The sequence below is a fragment of the Acomys minous genome, assembly GCF_964271855.1.
Source record: "Acomys minous genome assembly, chromosome: 13".
Lineage (NCBI taxonomy): Eukaryota > Metazoa > Chordata > Mammalia > Rodentia > Muridae > Acomys > Acomys minous.
In genome coordinates, this window is record NC_140495.1 from 42,102,409 (window position 1) to 42,122,526 (window position 20,118).

The 20,118-nt window shown below is 43.6% G+C and overlaps 1 protein-coding gene across 2 annotated transcripts; it reads left to right on the forward strand.

Annotated features, from left to right (window-relative positions):
- The first annotated feature begins 585 nt into the window (after nucleotides 1-585).
- Nucleotides 586-12,983, forward strand: CGAS (cyclic GMP-AMP synthase). Of its 2 annotated transcripts, XM_084752266.1 has the most exons (5): nucleotides 592-2,711; nucleotides 6,341-6,560; nucleotides 8,563-8,805; nucleotides 9,403-9,505; nucleotides 10,565-12,983. In XM_084752266.1, exons 1-5 carry the CDS (start codon nucleotides 2,127-2,129, stop codon nucleotides 10,905-10,907), a joined length of 1,494 nt encoding a protein of 497 aa, XP_084608392.1. In that variant the 5' UTR covers nucleotides 592-2,126; the 3' UTR covers nucleotides 10,908-12,983. The 2 variants fall into 2 exon arrangements, with proteins under 2 accessions (XP_084608393.1, XP_084608392.1); XM_084752267.1 differs by lacking the exon at nucleotides 8,563-8,805 and having other exon boundaries at nucleotides 586-2,711.
- Nucleotides 12,984-20,118: the final 7,135 nt, after the last annotated feature.

A 20,118-nucleotide genomic window follows, 5' to 3' on the forward strand; every position in this document is an offset into this window, starting at 1 on the left:
AAAAAAAGAAAAAAAAAAACACCCAATAACTTTGATCAGTTCGCCTTAGAACCTTCTTCTGAGAGGTTGATTGACTAAGGCAAACCCGTGTTCTGGTCCTCATGTTCAAGTCCATCTGGGTCTGCACACCAATACCTTGTTCCCGGAAACCAAATGCTTTTTGGTTTTGTTTTGTTTTTCTTTTTTCTTTTTTCGAGACAAGGTTTCTCTGTGTAACAGCTCTAGCTGTCCTGGAACTCGCTCTGTAGACCAGCATGGCTTCGAACTCACAGAGATCCGCCTGCCTCTGCCTCCCAAGTGCTGGGATTAAAGGCGTCTGCCACGCCGCCCGGCCAACTTAGAATGTTTTTTAAGAGACATTTGTTTTATGTATATGATTGTACGGGCATTCATGGGAAGGAGGGAAGAAAGTTCCAGGGTCGATGGGATGGCATCACACTAATGAGTATCTTTTTATCCTGGCTATGTGTATACCATAGTCTATGGCACACCTCTCTCTTCTCTCTCTCTCTCTCTCTCTCTCTCTCTCTCTCTCTCTCTCCTTCCTTCCCCCCTTACTCCTTCCATCCCTCCCCCACAAGTTAAACCACAGTAATTCATGGAATTACACATTCTGATGTTAGCTGAAGACTGAGTGGTGTTCTGGCCTGTGTAAATCTACAGAAAGCAGGTTTTTTGTTTTTTTGTCACGGGGAGGCAAAAATAAACTTTCAAAGAAGCAGCCACCCTAGATAAGATCGGCTTTAGAAATCACTTTCTGAGCCAGGACGGCGGTGCGCGCCTGTAATTCCAGCGCTCAGGCGGCCGAGGCAGGCTTCGTCTACAAAGTGAGTCCAGAGAAACCCTGTCTCAAAAAACCAAGAGGGGGCAGGAAGAAAAGAAAGGAAGGAAGGAAGGAAGGAAGGAAGGAAGAAAGAAAGAAAGAAAGAAAGAAAGAAAGAAAGATTGCTTTCTGGGACACTCCTGTCCCATCGGCTGTCAGCCTTAGTCAAAGCCCGACCTTGCTCCTCAACTTGGGGAAAAATGTCCAAGCCTACAGAAACAGAGTGATTATGTACTGAGTCCCTGGTTAAAGGATGGGAACAGCTGTCAACTCTCCAAAATTAAGTTCCTTGCCTTCATCCTGCCTTCAGGAAGAATCCCGGCGTCCTTGGCGGCATGGTGGAGAAGCTGAACCTCAACTGTGATGGCAGCTAGATTTCCAAGAGTTTCTCAACCTTATTGGTGTCTTAGCTATAGTGTGCCATGAGTCCTTTCTCCAGGCTTCCCAGAAGCGTGTCTAACTCCCTCTACCGTCCACACCGCACTGAGCCCACCACACCCACCACAGCAAGCAGCCCATGCCTGCTAGCAGAAATAAAACAATGGCATTTCGTTAAACGTGATCCCAGCAACCACATGGTAGCTCTCAACCATCTGTAACGAGAACTGGTGCACTCTTCTGGTCTGCAGGCATACATGCAGGCAGAATATTGTATACATAATAAATACACCTTTAAAAAAAATACATCTGAAAGAAAGAAAGAAAAAGAAATTGTTTCCTGGAAGTCTGCATTGAAGTGCTTTAGAATCTCAGTTTATGAAAATCACATAGGTACTTAAAACAATTTCCTCAAGATTTTGTGAGCTTTTTAGAAAGCCAGATAAGTTGAAATACTAATTCCAAACAGTCAATCTACCTTGTAAAGGTTCAGTGTATTTCAATTTTTCATTAACAAGAGCAGCAAACTCTTAACGTTCACATTGAAAATGTTTGTGTGTGTGTATTTAAATCAACTTCAAATGTACGAGAGATCGTAGTATCCTCAAATATATCTTGGTAATAGGTCAGCAAATCTGGCCGTCTACGCTACTATCAATGTTTTCTCTGTTTTTGCCCTTAAGGAGGCATGGGCGGTCTCCCAGCCAGTGTCTCAGCTGGTCCCCGTGGGTGGGAAAGTTGGCATCTCCTGGACCGCCTCTTTCTGGCGCGATCACGTGGGCTCCTGCGCCTGCTCGCGGCGGCAAAGACAGGCAGAGTTCCCGCCGATATTTAAGTTTCGTTTCCAGCGGTTTCTGAGAGTTCCCCTTCCCAGGTCCCTTCCCCGAAGCCAATTCTTGTTTCCCGTGCAGAGGACCATATAGATATGGAAGAGCTACGAAGAAGGACGTCGGCGCCCCGCGCTAAAAAGCCGGCTGCAAAGCGCGCCACGACCGCGCCTGGCGGGAACCCGGACGCCCTGCCCCACGCGGGAAGCTGCGGCCCGCGAAGGGGAGCGCGATCGCGGCCTGCGGAACTTGATGGGGACCTCACGGAAAAGCCAAGGGCCGGAGCAACCCGAGCGCGTCCGGGAAGGGCGTCTGTGCGCACCAAGGACTCGCAGCCCTCCTCTCCGGGCGCAGCAGAAGACGTCGAGCCTCCGGTGGAGCAGCCCGCTGTGCGGGAGCCCGCGGACCCCGAGGTGCCTGCCGTGGCAAAGGGACCAAGCCGCAGGAGGGGCGGGCGTTCCACCGCTGGGCAGCCCAGAGCACCACGGGTGTCGGGGAAAGAACGGGACAAGAAGCTAAAGGAGGTGCTGGACAAATTGCGGTTGAAACGCGATGAGATCTCTGGGGCTGCTAAGACTGTGAATAGGGTCGTGGACCACCTGCTACGCAGAATGCAGAAGCGGGAGTCTGAGTTCAAAGGCGTGGAGCAGCTCAACACTGGCAGCTACTATGAGCGTGTAAAGGTGAGCTGCAAAGACCTGCTTGCTGGAGGAGGGGCTCCGGGCCCACTCCTCACCTTCCTTCTCAGCTGTTTGTGGTTCCCCACATCCTTGGGGTCACCTACTTCCCTTCTGGAACAACCTTTCCTTCCTCCCTTCCTTCCCTCCCTCCTTCCCTCCCTCCCTCCCTCCTTCCTTCCATCCTCCCTCTCCTGTTCTCTCTTCTCCTCTCTTCTCTTTTCCTCTTCTCTCTTCCCTTCTCTTTTCTCCCTCCCTCCCTCGCCCCTTCCCTTCAGTGACAGCTTCTTTATTTCATCCAGTGAGCATGCAGCAACCAATATTGATAGCTAGCTTCTCCTGACACTGCTTTGGAGGAATTCTGCACTTCCTCCTGAGGAGTTATGGTAGAGAGGGTAGACCGAAGGTCACAGTAGAAGGTCTGCACCCAGTGTGAATGAGTCACCTTTCTTTTCTTTTATTGTCTTTCTTTTTTTTATTTCTTTTTATTCTCCTCTCTCTCTCTCTCTCTCTCTCTCTCTCTCTCTCTCTCTCTCTCTCTCTCCTCTCTCTCTCTCCTCTCTCTTTTGTTTTGTTTTCCAAGACAACGTTTCCCTGTATAATCCTGGCTGTTCTACGCTGGATTTGTAGACCAGGCTGGCCTCAAACTCACAAAGACCCACCTGCCTCTGCCTCCTAGAGTGGGAGTCACCTTTCCTAATCCTTCCCCAACTCTATCCTCTAGATGGAGCCTAGCCCATTCCAGAGACCCTGGGACCACTTGCAATTAGGGCAGAATTGGATACAACTAGTCGGAGAGGTGGCTGTGTACTCAGGTGAGGGTCCTGCGACCTTCTCCCACCTCCTTCTCTGAGTGAACATCAACAGCAAGCCTAGCTCTAGTGACCTTTGGAGAGCATGCTCAGCTGAATTCCTGAAGATGGTGGCAGTGTGGCTTAGACAACACAAGTGAAGATTGCAAGAAGCAAATAAAAATGCAGTGGTTCTATCCAAATAATGCGAGGGAGGCAGAGGCAGAATCTCTGTGAGTTCCAGGCCAGCTTGGTCTACATGGAGTCTCCCAGGACAGCCAGGGTGCTAAAGAGACCCTGTCTCTAAACAAAAGCAAAACAAAATAAAAAATATAAGGAAAGAACCACAGCAACTTGCGACATGATGGATTGTAAAAGCAAACTAATGCATATAGCCACTACAATAAGGCAAGAAAAAGAAACCAAATGAGTAAGATTGGCAAAGAGGCACAAAACTATTATGTACAGATGACACAATTATGTACAAGTATTAAAATAATCAGTGAACTAGCAAGATTAGTAGATACAAAACCCAATAAACTAAAACCAGCTATTTCAATGTGCTAGCAAGACCAGTGCAAATGAAATAAAAATAAAATAAAAACCAAGTAGGGGGCAAGAGAGATAACTCGGAGGTTAAGAACATTCGCTGCTCTTCCAGAGGACTAGGATTTAGTTCCCAGCACCCACATGATAGTTCAAAACCATCTGTAACTCCAGTTCCAGGGGATCTGACACTTGCTTCTGATTTGCACAGGCACCACACACATACATGGTACAAGGACATACATGTAGGCAAATCACTGATATAAATAAATAAATAATTTTTAAAAAGCCCAGCTCACACTCATGAATGCTGTGTGGTATTTTTATTTTATCTCTTTATATCATTTTGTTTTATGACAGGGTCTCATGTACCCCAGGCTGGCCTCTTAACTCTCTGTGGAGCCTGACTTTTCCTCCCTAGGCTGGAGTTTTGCCGTCGTCAGACCTAGTTTATACAGCGCTGGACACTGGACCGAGGCTTCAGTCATACCAAGCAAAGTAGTTACCAACCGAACCCTCTTCCTAGCTCCCTGGTGTTAAATATAGGAAAGGTGTTTATCGTGACTGCTATGACTGTTGTGGGGAACATCAAAAGGTGATGTTATTGTTTTGTTTATAGATAGGATTATACTGTGTAGCCCAGGCTGGCCTGTCAAACTTGTGTTTCTCTTATCTTAGTTGTGTAAGGGCTAGGGTTACAAGTGAGTGTTACCTCAACACATTTCTGTCACCTCTGTGTCAGGAATGTGTATTTTGTGTTATAAGATGTAACATTGCAAAGTCTCTAATTTTTTTGTTTTGTTTTGTTTTTTGACACAGGGTTTCTTTGTGTAGCCTTGACTGTCCTGGACTTGCTTTGTAGACCAGGCTGGCCTTGAACCCACAGCAGCCCACTTACCTCTGCCTCCTGGGTGCTGGGATTAAGGGCGTGCACCACCATTCTCAACTCAAGGTCTCTAATTTTATTTACAGAACAAAACAAAAACCCTAACCTCCCCAAAATAAATACCCCATTTTTGGTGACTGTCTATGTAGCTCTGGCTGAATTTACTAGGTAGACCAGGCTGGCCTCAGCTCATAGACCTCTATTTGTTTCTGTCTCCTGAGTGCTAGAGTTAACCCCTAGTTCTGGGATTTTTGTTTTGTTTTGTTTTATTTGTTTTTGGTTTTTTGAGACAGGGTTTCTCAGGGTAGCCTCAGCTGTCCTGGACTTGCTTTGTAGACCAGGCTGGCCTCGAACTCACAGAGACCCACCTGCCTCTGCTTCCTAAGTGCTGGGATTAAAGGCATGCGCCACCACTACTCGACTAGTTCTAGGATTTTTGATATGTAATTTTTATGTGAACCGCCCCTCCCCCCATGTTGGAACACTTTTCCAGAACAGCAGTACAAAACTAGTTTTGGTTATTATTTTTTTTTCCGAGACAGGGTTTCTCTGTGTATCCTTGGGTGTCCTGGACTCACTTTGTAGATCAGGGTGGCCTCGAACTCACAGTGATCCACCTGCCTCTGTTTCCTAAGTGCTGGGATTAAAGGTGTGTGCCACCACTGCCTGGCTACTAGAGTTATTTTTGTGGAAAGATTTTTATTTTATTTAAAAATATTTACTTATATATGTCATTTATGTACATGTATGAGTTTATAGGCACCCTGTGTACAGGAACCCATGTAGGCCAGAAGAGGGTGTCATGTCACCTGGCATGTTACAGGTGTGGGTAGTGGGCTATGCTTTGCATTCCAGGACAGCCTGGGCTACAGAGTAAGATCCTGTTTTTAAAGCAAACAAATCACACATGATTCCTTGGGCTAGAAAGAAAGAAAGAAAGAAAGAAAGAAAGAAAGAAAGAAAGAAAGAAAGAAAGAAAGAAAAAGAAAATTGAGAGAATCTCCAAGCAAAAACAAATAATGTGGTATATGGTAACAGGCACTTGCCATTCTCAGGTGTGGTGGTCCTGCTCTGAGAGGAAATACATATTGGGGAATTACTTTTCTTTCTTTCTTTTTAAAAATTTTATTTATGTAGGAGTGTTCTGTGTGCATATATGGTCCATGCCAGAAAAGGGCATCAGACCCCATTATAGATTGTGACCACCATGTGGTTGCTGGGAATTGAACTTAGGATCTCTGAAAGAGCAAACAGTCCTCTTAACCGCTGAGCTATCCATCTCTCCAGCCTTGGGGGAATTGCTTTTCAATGTGTTACGTCAAGCAAAAATTTCAAGGGGGTTGGGGGAAAAGTAATTGTTTGGAAGGATTTTACAAGGAAATATTTCCATGTCATTTTTTACTATTCCTTAGATTTCTGCTCCTAATGAATTTGATGTTATGTTTAAACTGGAAGTTCCCAGAATTCAGCTACAAGAATATGATGACACTGGGGCTTTTTATTTTGTGAAGTTCAAAAGAGTTCCACGAGGAAATCCTCTGAGTCATTTTTTAGAAGGGGAAATATTATCAGCTACCAAGATGCTGTCAAAGTTCAGGGAAATCATTAAAGAAGTCGTCGAAGAAATCTCAGGTGAGATAACTGGGTTTCGATCTGATCTTCCTGCTCATATACATTCCTCTCCTGAACTCTGACCTTCTGTCCTTCTCCCCAGCACCACCCCATGTGTGCACCCCCAGCTTCACTCTCCCCCTCTTTTTAGGCACTCCCAGAAGTCTTTTCTTGGAGTCTGCCACCTCCCAGAGCTCCCTGAACTGACCACTCTACCTGACACACTAGGTCTGTCTCCACATGCGCATCTACAGCTCCTGTTAGCTCTCTGTCCGTCCGTCCGTCTTTTGAAACGTGATCTCACTATGGAACCCTGGCTGACCTACGTATTGCCAGGCCACTATGTAGACCAAGGTGACCTTGAACTTACAGAAATCTGCCTGCCTCTGCCTCCTGAATGCTGACGTCAAAACTTTATACCACCTCACCCAGCAAGATCATGCTGAGTTTCCGTTTTGGCACAGTCTGCAACATCAGCCATTTTGTAGGACAGACTCGTGGAATCAGATCTAAGGCATCTGGCCTTCCCTCCTTAGCTCACAGACTTCGTGCCTGTCCCAGTTCTGTTGATTTGAAACTATTTGTGTAATGGTTTCCTTAGAGATAGGGTATCAATATATTACCCAGTCTGGGTTTGAATACATTTTCTTGGGTGACACTAGGGGTTGAACTCAAAATCCTGTGTATATTGGATAAGCCTTCCCCCGAGACCTGATTTGAACCTCTGTAATTGCTCTTACTGTCACTGCTGCTGCTGTTTCTCGATACTTGCTGCCTCTATGATGGGCTGTAGCTGTGGTCTATTTCCCTTCCATCCCTGGTGCTGGCTTCTCTCAAAAGTACCACTTAAGATTCTAGATGAAAATTTAATTACAGCACTTCCGCAGTGACAATTTTGGAATGTCGGTTTCTTTGAAAATACAGAAATATTATAAGACTGCGTTTCATTTTAATCCCATGTGTAGGGATATATGGGGCTGCTTCAGACTGTCCAAAGTAGCTGACTGTGATTTGCCTCGTGCTCTAGCTGAGGCAGGTTTTTTGCCAGTTGCAGACAGTTTCTGTGATGTTTGGAATTCTGGGAACTTTTCAGAAGGTATATAAATATTAGAGCCCCAAAGGGGTGTTTGGTTGTTGGGGGGGGTCGCTTGGTTTTGGTTTGGTAGCAGTTATACTCTAATATAGTTATTTTTATAAAAACCGTGTTTGTTTTTCAGCTTCTTATCCCAACTATCAACCAAATAATTGAGGCTGTTATATTTTTTTAAATAAGCTTCATAACACAATAACCAAGCAGTTATTACTCTACTCTGAACCCTCTAAGCTAGTCTATTTTCCTAAAGTGTCAATCCCAGTAATGCTTGCATTGTATAGCTTTTCTGCTCCAGCTCCTCTCCGCTGAACTCTCCTGGACCTCTGCTTGTGGCTGAATCCCCTATTTCCTCCTCTAACTCCTCCTCCCCTGACTACAAGGGAATCCATCCTTAGTCTCTCCCTTGCTCAGTGATTGGCTCTAAGCTGCTTTATTGGCGTATCAGCGGCCAATTGGGGAGCAGAGTTTACACACTGACAAAGAAGATTCTCAGAACAAGGACTGCAACCAGAGTGCTCAAAGGGAATTGAGATTCAGGTATCTCTCTGTCTCTCTCACCCCTCTTTCTTTCCCTCCCTCCTTCCCTCCTCTCTCCCCTTTATTCTTCTTTCTAGTGATAAGGGGGTGAGACCAGAAAGACAAAGGGTGGGAAAAAGAAGAACCCACAAAGATGCAAAGACCAGCTACGCACTCCCAAACCCAAAGACCTTTAGGAATGCTTCCTCACAGGTCACACACAGAATCATCACGGTGTTGCCACATAGCAACTTGGTTACCTGGGAAAACTCTGCCCCATGGGGTGTCGTTCTATATTGGGGCTGTGAGTTAGGGCTCAGGGTATTATAGATTTAAGATCATGGTTCTGTTACTTTGTCATATTTCCAGAGGAAAATGGATCAACCCTTTCTCTGCTTCAATATGTGTAAACAGATACAGATGTCAGTGTGGAGGAAGAAAAACCAGGAAGCCCTGCGGTAACCCTTCTTATCAGGAATCCCGAAGAAATATCTGTGGATATAATTCTGGCTTTGGAATCAAAAGGCAGCTGGCCTATTTGTACCAAAGAAGGACTACCCATCCAAAGCTGGCTTGGCACAAAAGTTAGGACCCAGCTAAGACTACAGCCGTTTTATCTTGTACCGAAGAATGCAAAACATGGCGATGGTTTTCAAGGTTTGTTACATGTAAAGATTAATGGGAAGGATGTAAAAGGCTCATTAGTGTTATCCGCCAGGATAGTAAAGACCAAGAGTCCACTAATGTGCTGGCATTCTGAGAGCCATCGGGTTAAACAGGCCACAGAATGAGTGTGGCCAGCTCGAATTGAGAAACGTGTGGCTGTTGTACTTGAGAGGGAGCAGGCAGAGGAAGGGGGAACAGGAGTTTCGGGTCATCTCAGCTACATGGTGAGTTGCAGGCCAGCCTGGGCTATATGAGACCCTGTCTCAAAATAATTCTCAAACCACAGCAACAGTAATTGCTTCACTTTCAAATGTCTAAAGGTCTGTGTATTTAAATTGTGTTCCTTTTTAAGTACTGCCTTCGATTCAGACTGTTGTGGTTGTGTACCTCGGGGCTTCCTTTGCCCAGCAGTGTGACCTTGTGCTAGTGTTGACGCCTCTTTAAACTTGTGTAGCAGCAGCTTGTCTGACTTTTTCTTACATTGCTTCAGGATGCTATTTTAGTATAGCATCTAAATGTAGCTGGTGTGTTGTTCACATGTGGCTTCTTTTTGTAAAATAGCTTTCTGTTTTTCTTTCTGAAATTAAGGACAGACATGGCGGCTCTCTTTCTCTCACACTGAAAAATTCATTTTGAAGAATCATGGGAGTGAGAAAACATGCTGTGAATCTGCGGGAGTGAAATGTTGCAGGTAATGTCCTCGTTTTTTAGATGCCAAATTACCTATGTTTTAACATTAAGTGCTTTCTTGGAGCCATAGCTCAGATGTGAGGATGATTATCACAAGGTTGGGTTGAGGGAAAGGTGGTGCTGAGATGACCTTGTGTAGCCAGCAAGAAGAGGAGAGAGGGAGGAACGGCACAAGCCAGAGGAGGGATATTAATATATATATATACACACACACACATACATATATACCCCACAGAGAGTATAATATATACTTATATATGTGTGTGTATATATATACACACTCTTGAACTCACTCTGTAGCCAGTGTTGATCTTGAACTCACTGTGGTCTTCCTGCCTCAGCCTCCCAAGAGCTGGGGTTATAAGCACACACTCTATACCTGGCTGATTGAGTGTGCTATTGTCATGAAAGACAGGAAGAGGCTGAGGAATGACTGTTATTGGCTAGGGGAGGTTGCTTTGGAATGGAGTAGCTGTGTTGTGTTAGGGACTGGCAGGCCAAACTTGAAATCACACTAAGTGGGTCCGTTTTCTTGTTAGACTATACACTGTCAAGAAGTGAGGCTGAGCTGGGCATGGTGGCACACACCTTTAATCCCAGTACTTGGGAGGCAGAGGCAGGCGCATCTCTATGAGTTCGAGGCCAGCCTGGTCTACAAAGCGAGTCAAGGCTACATAGAGAAACCCTGTCTAAAAAACCAAAAAAAGGAAGTAAAGCTGACCCAGCAATGTAGTATACTCAGTAATCCCAGCACTTGAGAGGGGAAGGAGAATAAGGAGCTGAAGGCTAGCCTCGGCCACATGATAAGTTTAAGGCCAGCCTGAGCTATATGAGACCCTGTCTCAAAAAAAAAAAAAAAAAGGGTGGAAACAAAAAAGAAAGTATGTTTTAAAAAGAAAAAAGACAGACAAAGTAGTGCACTTTAATTTCAGCACTTGTATGCAGGAGGCAGAGTCAGGTGCACCTCAGTTCCAGAAATCAAGGGTAACATAGAGAGAGACCTTGTCTCAAAGAAACAGGGTGCAAATAAGTAATAATGAATATCTTTTTTCTTTGACAGGAAAGACTGTTTAAAATTGACAAAATACCTTTTGGAGCAGTTGAAAAGGGAACATGAAGAACTAGAACCCTTCTGCTCCTATCATGTGAAAACCGCCATGTTTCACATGTGGACCAAGGAGCCACAGGACAGTCAGTGGGACTCCAAGAACATAAATTCCTGCTTTGATAATTTTTTGATGTTCTTTGTTGAGTGCCTCAGGACAAAGAATCTGGTCCATTATTTTATTCCAAAGTACAATCTGTTCTCCCAAGAACTAATTGACCAAAAAAGTAAAGACTTTCTGTTAATGAAAATTGAATATGAAAGAAACAATAGATTTCCAATTTTTGACAAGTTTTAAAACCATAGATTTGTGTATAAAATTTGTGTATGTGTTATAATGTGTTCCTGTGGGTGTGCATTTAGGCTAGAGGTTGGTGTCCCTCCATTACACTTTGCTGTTGTTGTTGTCACTGTTGTTTTAAGACAGGGGCTCTCTTAGCTGTCCTAGAACTCCCTCTATAGACCAGGCTGGTCTTGAACTAAGAGATCCGCCTGCCTCTGCCTTCCCGAGTGCTGAGACTACAGGTGAGCACCACCACCCCTGACTTCACACTTGACGTTTTGAGACAGGGCCTGCCTCTGAACCCAGAGCTCCTGGACGTGTCCAGGCTGAGTAGCCAGTGAGCTCCTGGGTACCACCTGTCTCTGTTTCCCCAGCCCTGGGAACATCAGCTCTTTACTTTTACAGTGTTGCTGGAGATTTGAACGCAGGTCCTCATGCTTGCAAAGCAAATACTTTCGTGACTAAGCCATGTGTCTATCCAGCCTGGAATGGTCTTTTGAAATGAAATTGGGTATTAGGTTAAGGTGACTTAAGGTCACTGTGATGCTGTATGCCTGTAGTGCTAGCATTTGGGAAGGGGAGGCAGGAGAAGAGTTCACTGTGGTCCTTGGCTGTATTTCTAGTCCAAGGATAGCCTGGGATACACGAAACCTGCTTAAGATGAAGTACAAAGGGGCTAGAGAGATGTCTCAGGGTTAAGGATACTTACTGCTGTTTCAGAGGACCAGGGTTGGAGAGCATCCAAAGACAGGCCACAAGTGTAACTCCAGTTCCAGGGAATCTAGTTTGACCACTGTAGGATCCTGCCTGCACATGGCATGCATGTGCACATGCACACACGCACACACACACACACAATTTTTTAAGCGCTCAAAAAGAAAATGATACTATGATATAATCCCATGGTATGTTAAGTGTGTTGGCATTTTCCTGGCACTTGAGAAGTTGGGGTGTGAGAGTTGCCATGAATGCAAGGCCAGCCTGGGCTACAGAATAAGATTTTGTCTTAAATAAAACAACATCAAAAGTCAACAGCAGTCCCTATGGGTCACCATGAGGTTCGGCCTGGGTCTGCTCACCTGTCCTGACTCAGACAGGTGTATTTTCTTTCCTTTCTTCTTTAGGGTGCTGGTGAGAACCTAAGGAGGCTGTTTCTGGCATGTTGTTTTGTCTTGCTCTTTCTCTTGAAGTTCCCCTCAGCCCCACACCATGTATACTATATGGCTGTTTGTCTATCATGTGGCTGATAGCCTCTTTGAATACAAAACAAAACCCCACAAAATGTGATTATAATAATTCAAATGTTCACAGCAGTGACTAAAATAGAATTTAGTACTGTTTCTCATAATTCACTTAAATATGAGGATTATAATAAAAGTAAATGCTAAAAATAAAAATGAAAACCTTACCTTATTGGAAAGGGAAAACAAATATATGCTTTTCCCCAATTAAATGTGTAAGTACTTAGTGTCATTTCTCACTTAGTGTAAGTGTGCAGACGGTTGAGAGACCTTATTAGAAATGGCTGACTTAAGCCGGGTGTGGTGGCACACACCTTTAATCTCAGCTCGCGGGAGGCAGAGGCAGGCAGATCTCTGAGTTCGAGGCCAGCCTGGTCTAATAGACAGAGAAACCTTGTCTTGAACAACCAAAACCAAAACCAAAAGCCAAAAAAAAAAAAAGAGTGATGACTTAGACTTTGTTTAAACATAAGACATATGGATGGACCTAGTGCCTGCTCCTGTGTCCCCAGGTAAGAAAGGGAAGGAAAATTAAATTCTGCATCATCTCTACTTCAGGTACTTGTTCATGTGTGGATAAGCATGTAATTTATTTTTTATTTATTTTTACTTTGTATGTGATTTTACAAACACTGTGGTACCTAACAGAGAAATGGGTGTGGGACAGAGGATGGCTCTCCTCTGCATCCAGGCAGCATCCCCAGTGGCAGCTGATGCTCATTAGCTCTTTGTGCAAGTGTTGTTGCAGGAGCAGCTTTCCCACTGCTCTGTATGGTTCGTTCCCTGTGTAACAATGTCTACCATGGGGTTGTCTCCACTTTTCTGGGTATCTTTGAATAAAAAAGATTTAAGAGTTTTAATGTAGTTGAATTTATCTGTCTCTCACTCTGTGCCCTGAACTTCACATCTACTGGGTTTGAACATCAGAGAAAAAGTGACATGAGGAGAAAGTTGAGGACAAGTCACAAGTAGAATGCCAGACACCCCCGCACCCCCAAATTCCAAGCTTTATTTAAAATCTTCAGATGTGTCCTTTCCCCTGAATGGTACACAAACCCTGGAATCAGTTCCTAGCATGTAAATAAAGTAAAAAGGAAATTACAGGCCCTGAATTTCAGATCCTTTTGCCTGAGCCTCACCCGTATCTGGGATTATAGCCATACACTGCCAGACTGGGCTCCCATTGCTCTTCTGAGCTCAGCTCCTGCGTAGATTTTGGACATCTGTTTTGTTACTATTCTGATGGCTTTAAAAAACAGACTTTAAGGAACTTTATTGAGATATAATGCACTCATCACAGTTTGAAGTGTACAGTTCAATGGTGAATCTGGGTCCTCTGTAAGAACAGCCAGTTTTGTTTTGTTTTGTTTCAAGATTTTTGAAATTTATTATGGATACAGTGTTCTTCCTGCATGTACACCTCAGGCCAGGAGAGGGCATCAGGTCTCATACATGTGCTTGCTGTGAATTGAACTCCCGACCTCTGGATGAGCAACCAGTGCTCTTAACCTCTGAGCCATCTCTCCAGCCCTGGCCAGTGCTCTTAATCCCTGAGCCATCTTTCCATTCCCAGCAAGTACTTCTGACTACAAAGCCAGTCAAAGACAGTTTTTTTTTTACTTTATTAATTTATTCTTGTTACATCTCAATGGTTATCCCATCCCTTGTATCCTCCCATTCTTCCCTCCCTCCCATTTTCCCCTTATTCCCCTTCCCTATGACTGTTCCTGAGGGGGATTACCTCCCCCTCTATATGATCATAGGGTATCAAGTCTCTTCTTGGTAACCTGCTGTCCTTCCTCTGAGTGCCACCAGGTCTCCCCGTCCAGGGGACATGGTCAAAGGTGAGGCACCAGAGTATGTGAGAAAGTAATATCCCACTTTCCACTCTGCTGTGGAGAGTGTTCTGTTCATTGTCTAGATCTGGGTAGGGGTTTAAGGTTTACCACCTGTATTGTCCTTGGCTGGTGCCTTAGTTTGAGTGGGACCCCTGTGCCCAAATCTGCCTATCATAATGTTCTACTTGTAGGCTTCTAGGACCCTCTGGATCCTTCTACTTTGCCATTCTCCCATGCTTCTCTCATCTAGAGTCCCACTAGAATGTCCTCCCCTCTGTCCCAGTTTCCTGGTAAGTGAAGGCTTTCGTGGGACATGCCCCTTGGGCTAATGTGCAGATATAAGTGAGTATATACCATTTGACAGTTTTGTTTTTTGTTTTTTCCTCCCACAAATCGGGATAGAACCTACGACCCCACATATGCTGTCAAGTACACTTAAACCTTTTGTTTGTTTGTTTGTTTTTGGTTTTTCAAGACAGGGTTTCTCTGTGCACCCTTGGCTGTCCTGGACTCACTTTGTAGACCAGGCTGGCTTTGAACATACAGAGATCCACCTGCTTCTGCCTCCTGAGTGCTAGGATTACAGCTTTAGAAGAAACCTAGCTTATTGTATAGTCCACCACCACCACCACCACCACCACCACCACCACCACCTCCTCCTCCTCCTCCTCCTCCTCCTCCTCCTCCTCCTCCTCCTCCTCCTCTTCTTCTTCTTCTTCCTCCTCCTCCTCCTCCTCCTCCTCCTCCTCTTCCTCCTCCTCTTCCTCCTCCTTCTTCCTTCTTTTCTTCTTCTTCTTCTTTCTTCTTCTTCTCCTTCTCCTCCTTCTTCTTTCCTGAGACAGGGTCTCTCTGTGTAGCCTTGGCTGTCCTGGACTCACTCTGCAGGCCAGGCTGACCTTGAACTCAGTGATGCACCTGCTTCTGCCTCCCAAGTGCTGGTATTAAAGGTGTGTGCCACCATACCTGGTCTGCATGTTTCTGTCTCTTGAGTTGTAATGTAATTCTAGAATTTAGAAAACAACTATTTTATAAAGGTCACCTTTCTCTGCTTGGATTAAAGCCATGGGCTAGTACTGTCCTGCTTAAAAACTTTATTTTTTTAGTTTTTTTACATATACATTTATATTATTACACCTATATAAAATAAACCACATACAGCAAAAGAACCACAGAACATTCTGGAATTACATTCATGTTACATTCATAGTGTTTAGGCTGTTTGTATTTGGCAACCTTGAAGAAAACATTTTCCTATCTCAACGAGTCTAAAATTCTGAATGTAACTCAATATCTATAATATCTCATCTCTATCAACTTAAAACATCTATCTAGACCTAAAGACATCTTATTCCCTAAACAACTAGGCTTAATTGTGAAACTCAACTATCTGGTCTTCAACCCCATCAGAGACTTGAGAAGGAGTAAAATTAATTACCTGAGTAAACAGGAAATTACCCCAACCATTAGAAATTTAGAAAACAAGTTTTAACTGTAGTAGCCCTTTAAATTTGCTTGAAATATTTTAAATCTCTTAATTTTTTTTTAATCCCAAACAAAAATATCCTTTTATTTTAGAAGAAACTGTTTAGTCTTTAGTTAGTTTGGACTGAATATTCAAGCTATCTGATGAAGTATTGCCTCACTTTATTCAGGTCTCTCCTTCAGAATCTAATCTTTCTCAGTTTTGATGGTATCCACAGCTTTTCTTCTCCTATGGAAACAAAGGCAAAGCCTCTTCCCCAATATAACACACATCCTGGTTTCCATTCTGAGGTCAGAACATCTTTAAAATATACAGACTGATTTAATTCAGCAGTTTCTCCCCTATGATCCACTGTATCTCTCCACCTGTTGTTCCTTTTTCATTAATGTATTTTAAATTGTAGTAAAGCCCTGTGTAATCTATCTCTGGGGGTCTTTATTATCCCTTTCTGTTTATTCTTTTTAAAATAATGTATTTGCCTTGGTGTTTTGCCTGCATGTATGTCTGTGAGAGGGTGTCAGATTCTCTGGAACTGGAGTTACAAACAGTTGTGAGCTGCTATGTGGGTGGCAGGAATTGAACTTAGGACCTCTGGAAGAGCAGGAAGTGCTCTTAACCACTGAGCCATGTCTCCAGTCCCTACTTCTGTTTATTAAGCTTATCTTTTAAATTGTGATTATATCTTTCTATAGCTGCTTGTCCTTTAGGATATTTTTGGTACACCTGTAATATGCTTTATATTGTAATATGAAAAAAATAGTGCTTTATTAGCCACTGGTTTTGTTAGGTACTAGTTTAGTTAATCATGGGTTTTTCTAAGTTATTCAGTCATTCTATAGCTAGAAACAAGTCTTCAAAAACCTGAGATCTACAAAATATGACATTAAAGATGTTTTATTAATTTGAGAATTTTTTAATGAGACATGTCAGCTCTTGGCAGAAACCTCTTTCAACTTCAATGATGATGATCATCATCAAAAAATTCTCCTTTAGAAAATGGCTTCATACGTGTTAAGCTAGCCATTGGGCAAGAAAATGTCCTTGTTTCTCTACAGACTTCTGCATAAAATGGACAAACTGAACATAGGAAAGTCAACTGCCAAGCTTTGTAAGGACGAGGTAGGCAAGTCCTTCATACTACCTGCCTCACAGAAAAGCCTGTCAGATATTCTGAGCCAGAAGGCTGAAGATGATGCTCGAACATTATAGAGAAATCTGGGGTGACTGTTCTGGCTGCAGCACTCTGTCATTTCTATACATTTGGAAGCTGCTTGCTTTGCACTTACTGTTTATTGAAATAATATTTATATTTCTCAGGTCTCTGATGGGGTTGAAGACTATATAGTTAATCTTACAACTAAGCTAAAGTTGTTCAGGAGTTAAGAAGATGTTTTAGGTCTAATAAAATGTTTTTGATTGGTAACACAAGTTTTGATATAAAATTATTTAGGTACAGAACTTTGGACCTACCAAGATAGGAGACTGTAGAATATTTTCTGCAAGGTTGCCAAATACTAATGGACTGGACATTATAAATGTATTTTTTTTTAACCAGATAGTATATAGTTTACTGATGTTAAAGAAGTCTTTTATTAAGACAAAAGAGGGAAATGTCACAGGATATTTGATCCCACTGTGAAACCCTGAGATTGTGACCTGTAAAAGCCTGTCTTTTGTTTGGTGTGGTTCAGCCCTCACACACACCTTAAATCAAGTTTCCTGTTTATTGTAAACAGGTGATTGTGGTGTGGCCCAACCTTAGCACACACCTTTAATCCAAGTGCTATCTGTACACAAGGATTTAGTAAACTTAACCCTAGGTCAAGAAGTAGAGCAAGAAACCAGCTGACAGGGATTAAGTAGAAAGGAGGGGCTTTGAGTTGAAGGGTATTAAGACAGCTTGGAGGAGCTCTTCAACTATTAGCTCTTTGGCTCTGGGGCTTTTGGCTTTCTCTTCCTGGGCTGTTGGCTGAGCTAGCAAACTTTTGGTCTTAGGCTTTTAGCCTTTTCCTTCTGGGATGTGAGCTGAATAGGAAGCTGTCAGCTGGGTGCTTTTTCTGCCTCTGTGCTAGCAAGTTTTCACTCCAGCATCTGGTTCCTGAGTCTTCACTGATAAAATTGAATGGTTGGGATTTACTTTCTTTAAAACAACAGGGTTTCTCTATGTAACTTTGGCTATTCTGGACTCTCTAGACTAGGATGGCCTTGAACTCACAGAGATCCTTTTGCCTCTGCCTCCCCAGTGCTGCGATTAAAGGTACCACCATGACCGGGCTGTTTTATTTTTTTAAGGAAAGTTGATCTAGGGGTTAGTAGCGCTCTGACTGTTCTCACATCATCTCAGTACGTGGGTACAGGTTCTAGAAGACAAAGTGCTAGAAACTACCCAGTGCATGGGTTGTAAATAACAGTTGTCACTCTCAGAGAAGCAAGTCACTGTCCCTACATTCAGCTTCCTTTTTATGATTATATATAGTAAGACCACTTACCTGCAGTCTTGCTCTCCATGATTTCTGTTGTCAACTGTGGTCCAAAAACATGAAGTGGAAACTCGAAATGAAAAAAAAAAGTATATTTAAAGTTGTTAGTTATTTCTGAGTGGCATGCTAAAATCTTGCATCACATTGTCCTGCTCAAACCTTACAAAGGCATGCATTATTCCTTTGTTCACCGTATCTATACTGTATATGCTACCCTCCCATTACTTACATAATAGCACCATTAAATTTTTTTTACTTTCCTTGCTATGAGTGTTTTTGCCTTAATGTGTATATATACATGTATACCATACGCATGCCTGTGGAGACCATAAGAGGGTGTCAAGTTCTCTGGAACTGGAATTGCAGTTGGTTGAGCTGCCGTGTCAGTGCTGGGAATCGAACCTGAGCCGTCTGCTAGAGCAACAAATGCTCTAAACTGCTGAGCCAACTCTCCAGCTCCCACTACTGGGTGATTAGTCATTAAATTGTATCATTGCAGTCCTTGTGTTGTTAAACTCCTATGTTTACTTAATAATGGCTAAAATGCAATAGTACCAACACTAGTAATTTGCATATGCCAAAGAGAAAGGTAGCAATGCTTTCAAGAGTGTAAAACAGGGCCTGGAGAGATGGCTTGGATGGATAAGAGTACTTGCTGCTCTTCCAGAGGACTCTGGCTCAATTCTTAGCACCCACAATAATCTGTAACTCCAGCCCTATGTCTACCTCCAGTCCCAAGGGATCTGACACCTCTTTGGCCTCCAAGGGCACTGCAAATACAGGCTATGCAGGCATGTATGTCCATACACATAAAATAATTTAAGTGAAATGGTCTGAATAAGAAAAACTAATATCCAAACATTTCTAACATGCACAGTAACAATAGAGCTGTAAAATTATGAAGGAAAATGGCCAGTTTTGCTGCAATGACTTAACTGTACATAAGTGCTCAGTTAAGATGGAAAAGGTATTAATTTGTTGGTAGGAAACATGTTTTGTTGGAAAAGTGTGTCCCAGGAAGTATTCAGCCCCTATGAAGATTCCAGCAACGGGGCTCTGAATCAAGCCTGTCCGAGTTGTTTAGTGCAGGGATTGCTGCAGACTGAACAGGTTCATCAGAAAACACTTCTAGAGAGCCTATGTCTACCCACTGGAGAAGCTGCAGACATAGTTCCAGCAGAATTTAAGTGACAAAGAAGAAAGCTGGGACTGCAGCACGTGACTGAGCACTTGTCTATCACATGGGAAGCACTAGCTTTGATCCCTTGCACCCCTGCCACCCCCCACTAAAATAGGAAATGGTACCTGCAGTAATTGAGGTCAAGATGAGCCTAGGGGACAAAGCAGGGCACAAGCAAGGTCCTATTCTCAAAAAACCAAACAACCACCACCACAACAACCAACCAAAAAACCCAGGAGGGGCTGGTGTGATGGCTCAGCAGATAAAGGTGCTTGAAGTGCCAGCCTGGTCCTGGTGACCTGAGTTCCATCCCTGGAACCCAAAGGAGAAGAGAACTGATTCTGAAGTTGTTCTTTGACCCTCCTCCACATGTGTGGAGTGGCACGCATGCATGACATACCCATGCAGATAATAAAATTTTATTATTTTTATTTATTTAGGAGACAGGGTTTCTCTGTATAGCTTTGACTGTCCTCGCTCTGTAGACCAGGCTGGCCTCAAACTCAAGATATCTGCCTGCCACTGCCTCCCGAGTGCTAGGATTAAACACGTGCACCACCACGTCCAGCAATAATAAAAACTTAAGAACCTTGCAAACAGAAACCAAAACCAAAACCAAAGAAGGGTGAGGGAAATGGCTCAGTGAACAAGACGTCTGGCTGTGAAAACAAGAGTATTCGTATAGAAGCTGGGCTTGACTGCACATGCTCGGAACCTGGGTTGGGGATGGAGATGCTGACCAGCCAGTCTAGTCAAAACAATGACCTTTAAGTTTAGTGAGACACCCTGCTTCCAAAAATAGGCTAAGGGGGGCTGGAGAGATGGCTCAGTGGTTAAGAGCACTGGCTGTTCTTCCAGAGGAGCCAGGTTCAATTCCCCAATGGCAGCTCACAACTGTTAATTCCAGTTCCCAGGGATCCAACATCCTTACACAGACAGACATACCAATGCACACCAAACAAACGAGGGGGTTCTAGAAGATGATTCCCAGCGCCCTCCTTTGG

Excerpts from the sequence above, each read along its gene's own strand:
- CGAS (XM_084752266.1), top strand. The coding sequence starts at position 2,127 with ATGGAAGAGCTACGAAGAAGGACGTCGGCGCCCCGCGCTAAAAAGCCG. Across the intron at positions 8,806-9,402 it reads ACATGGCGATGGTTTTCAAG|GACAGACATGGCGGCTCTCT; the intron begins GTTTGTTACATG and ends TCTGAAATTAAG. Across the intron at positions 9,506-10,564 it reads GCGGGAGTGAAATGTTGCAG|GAAAGACTGTTTAAAATTGA; the intron begins GTAATGTCCTCG and ends TTTCTTTGACAG.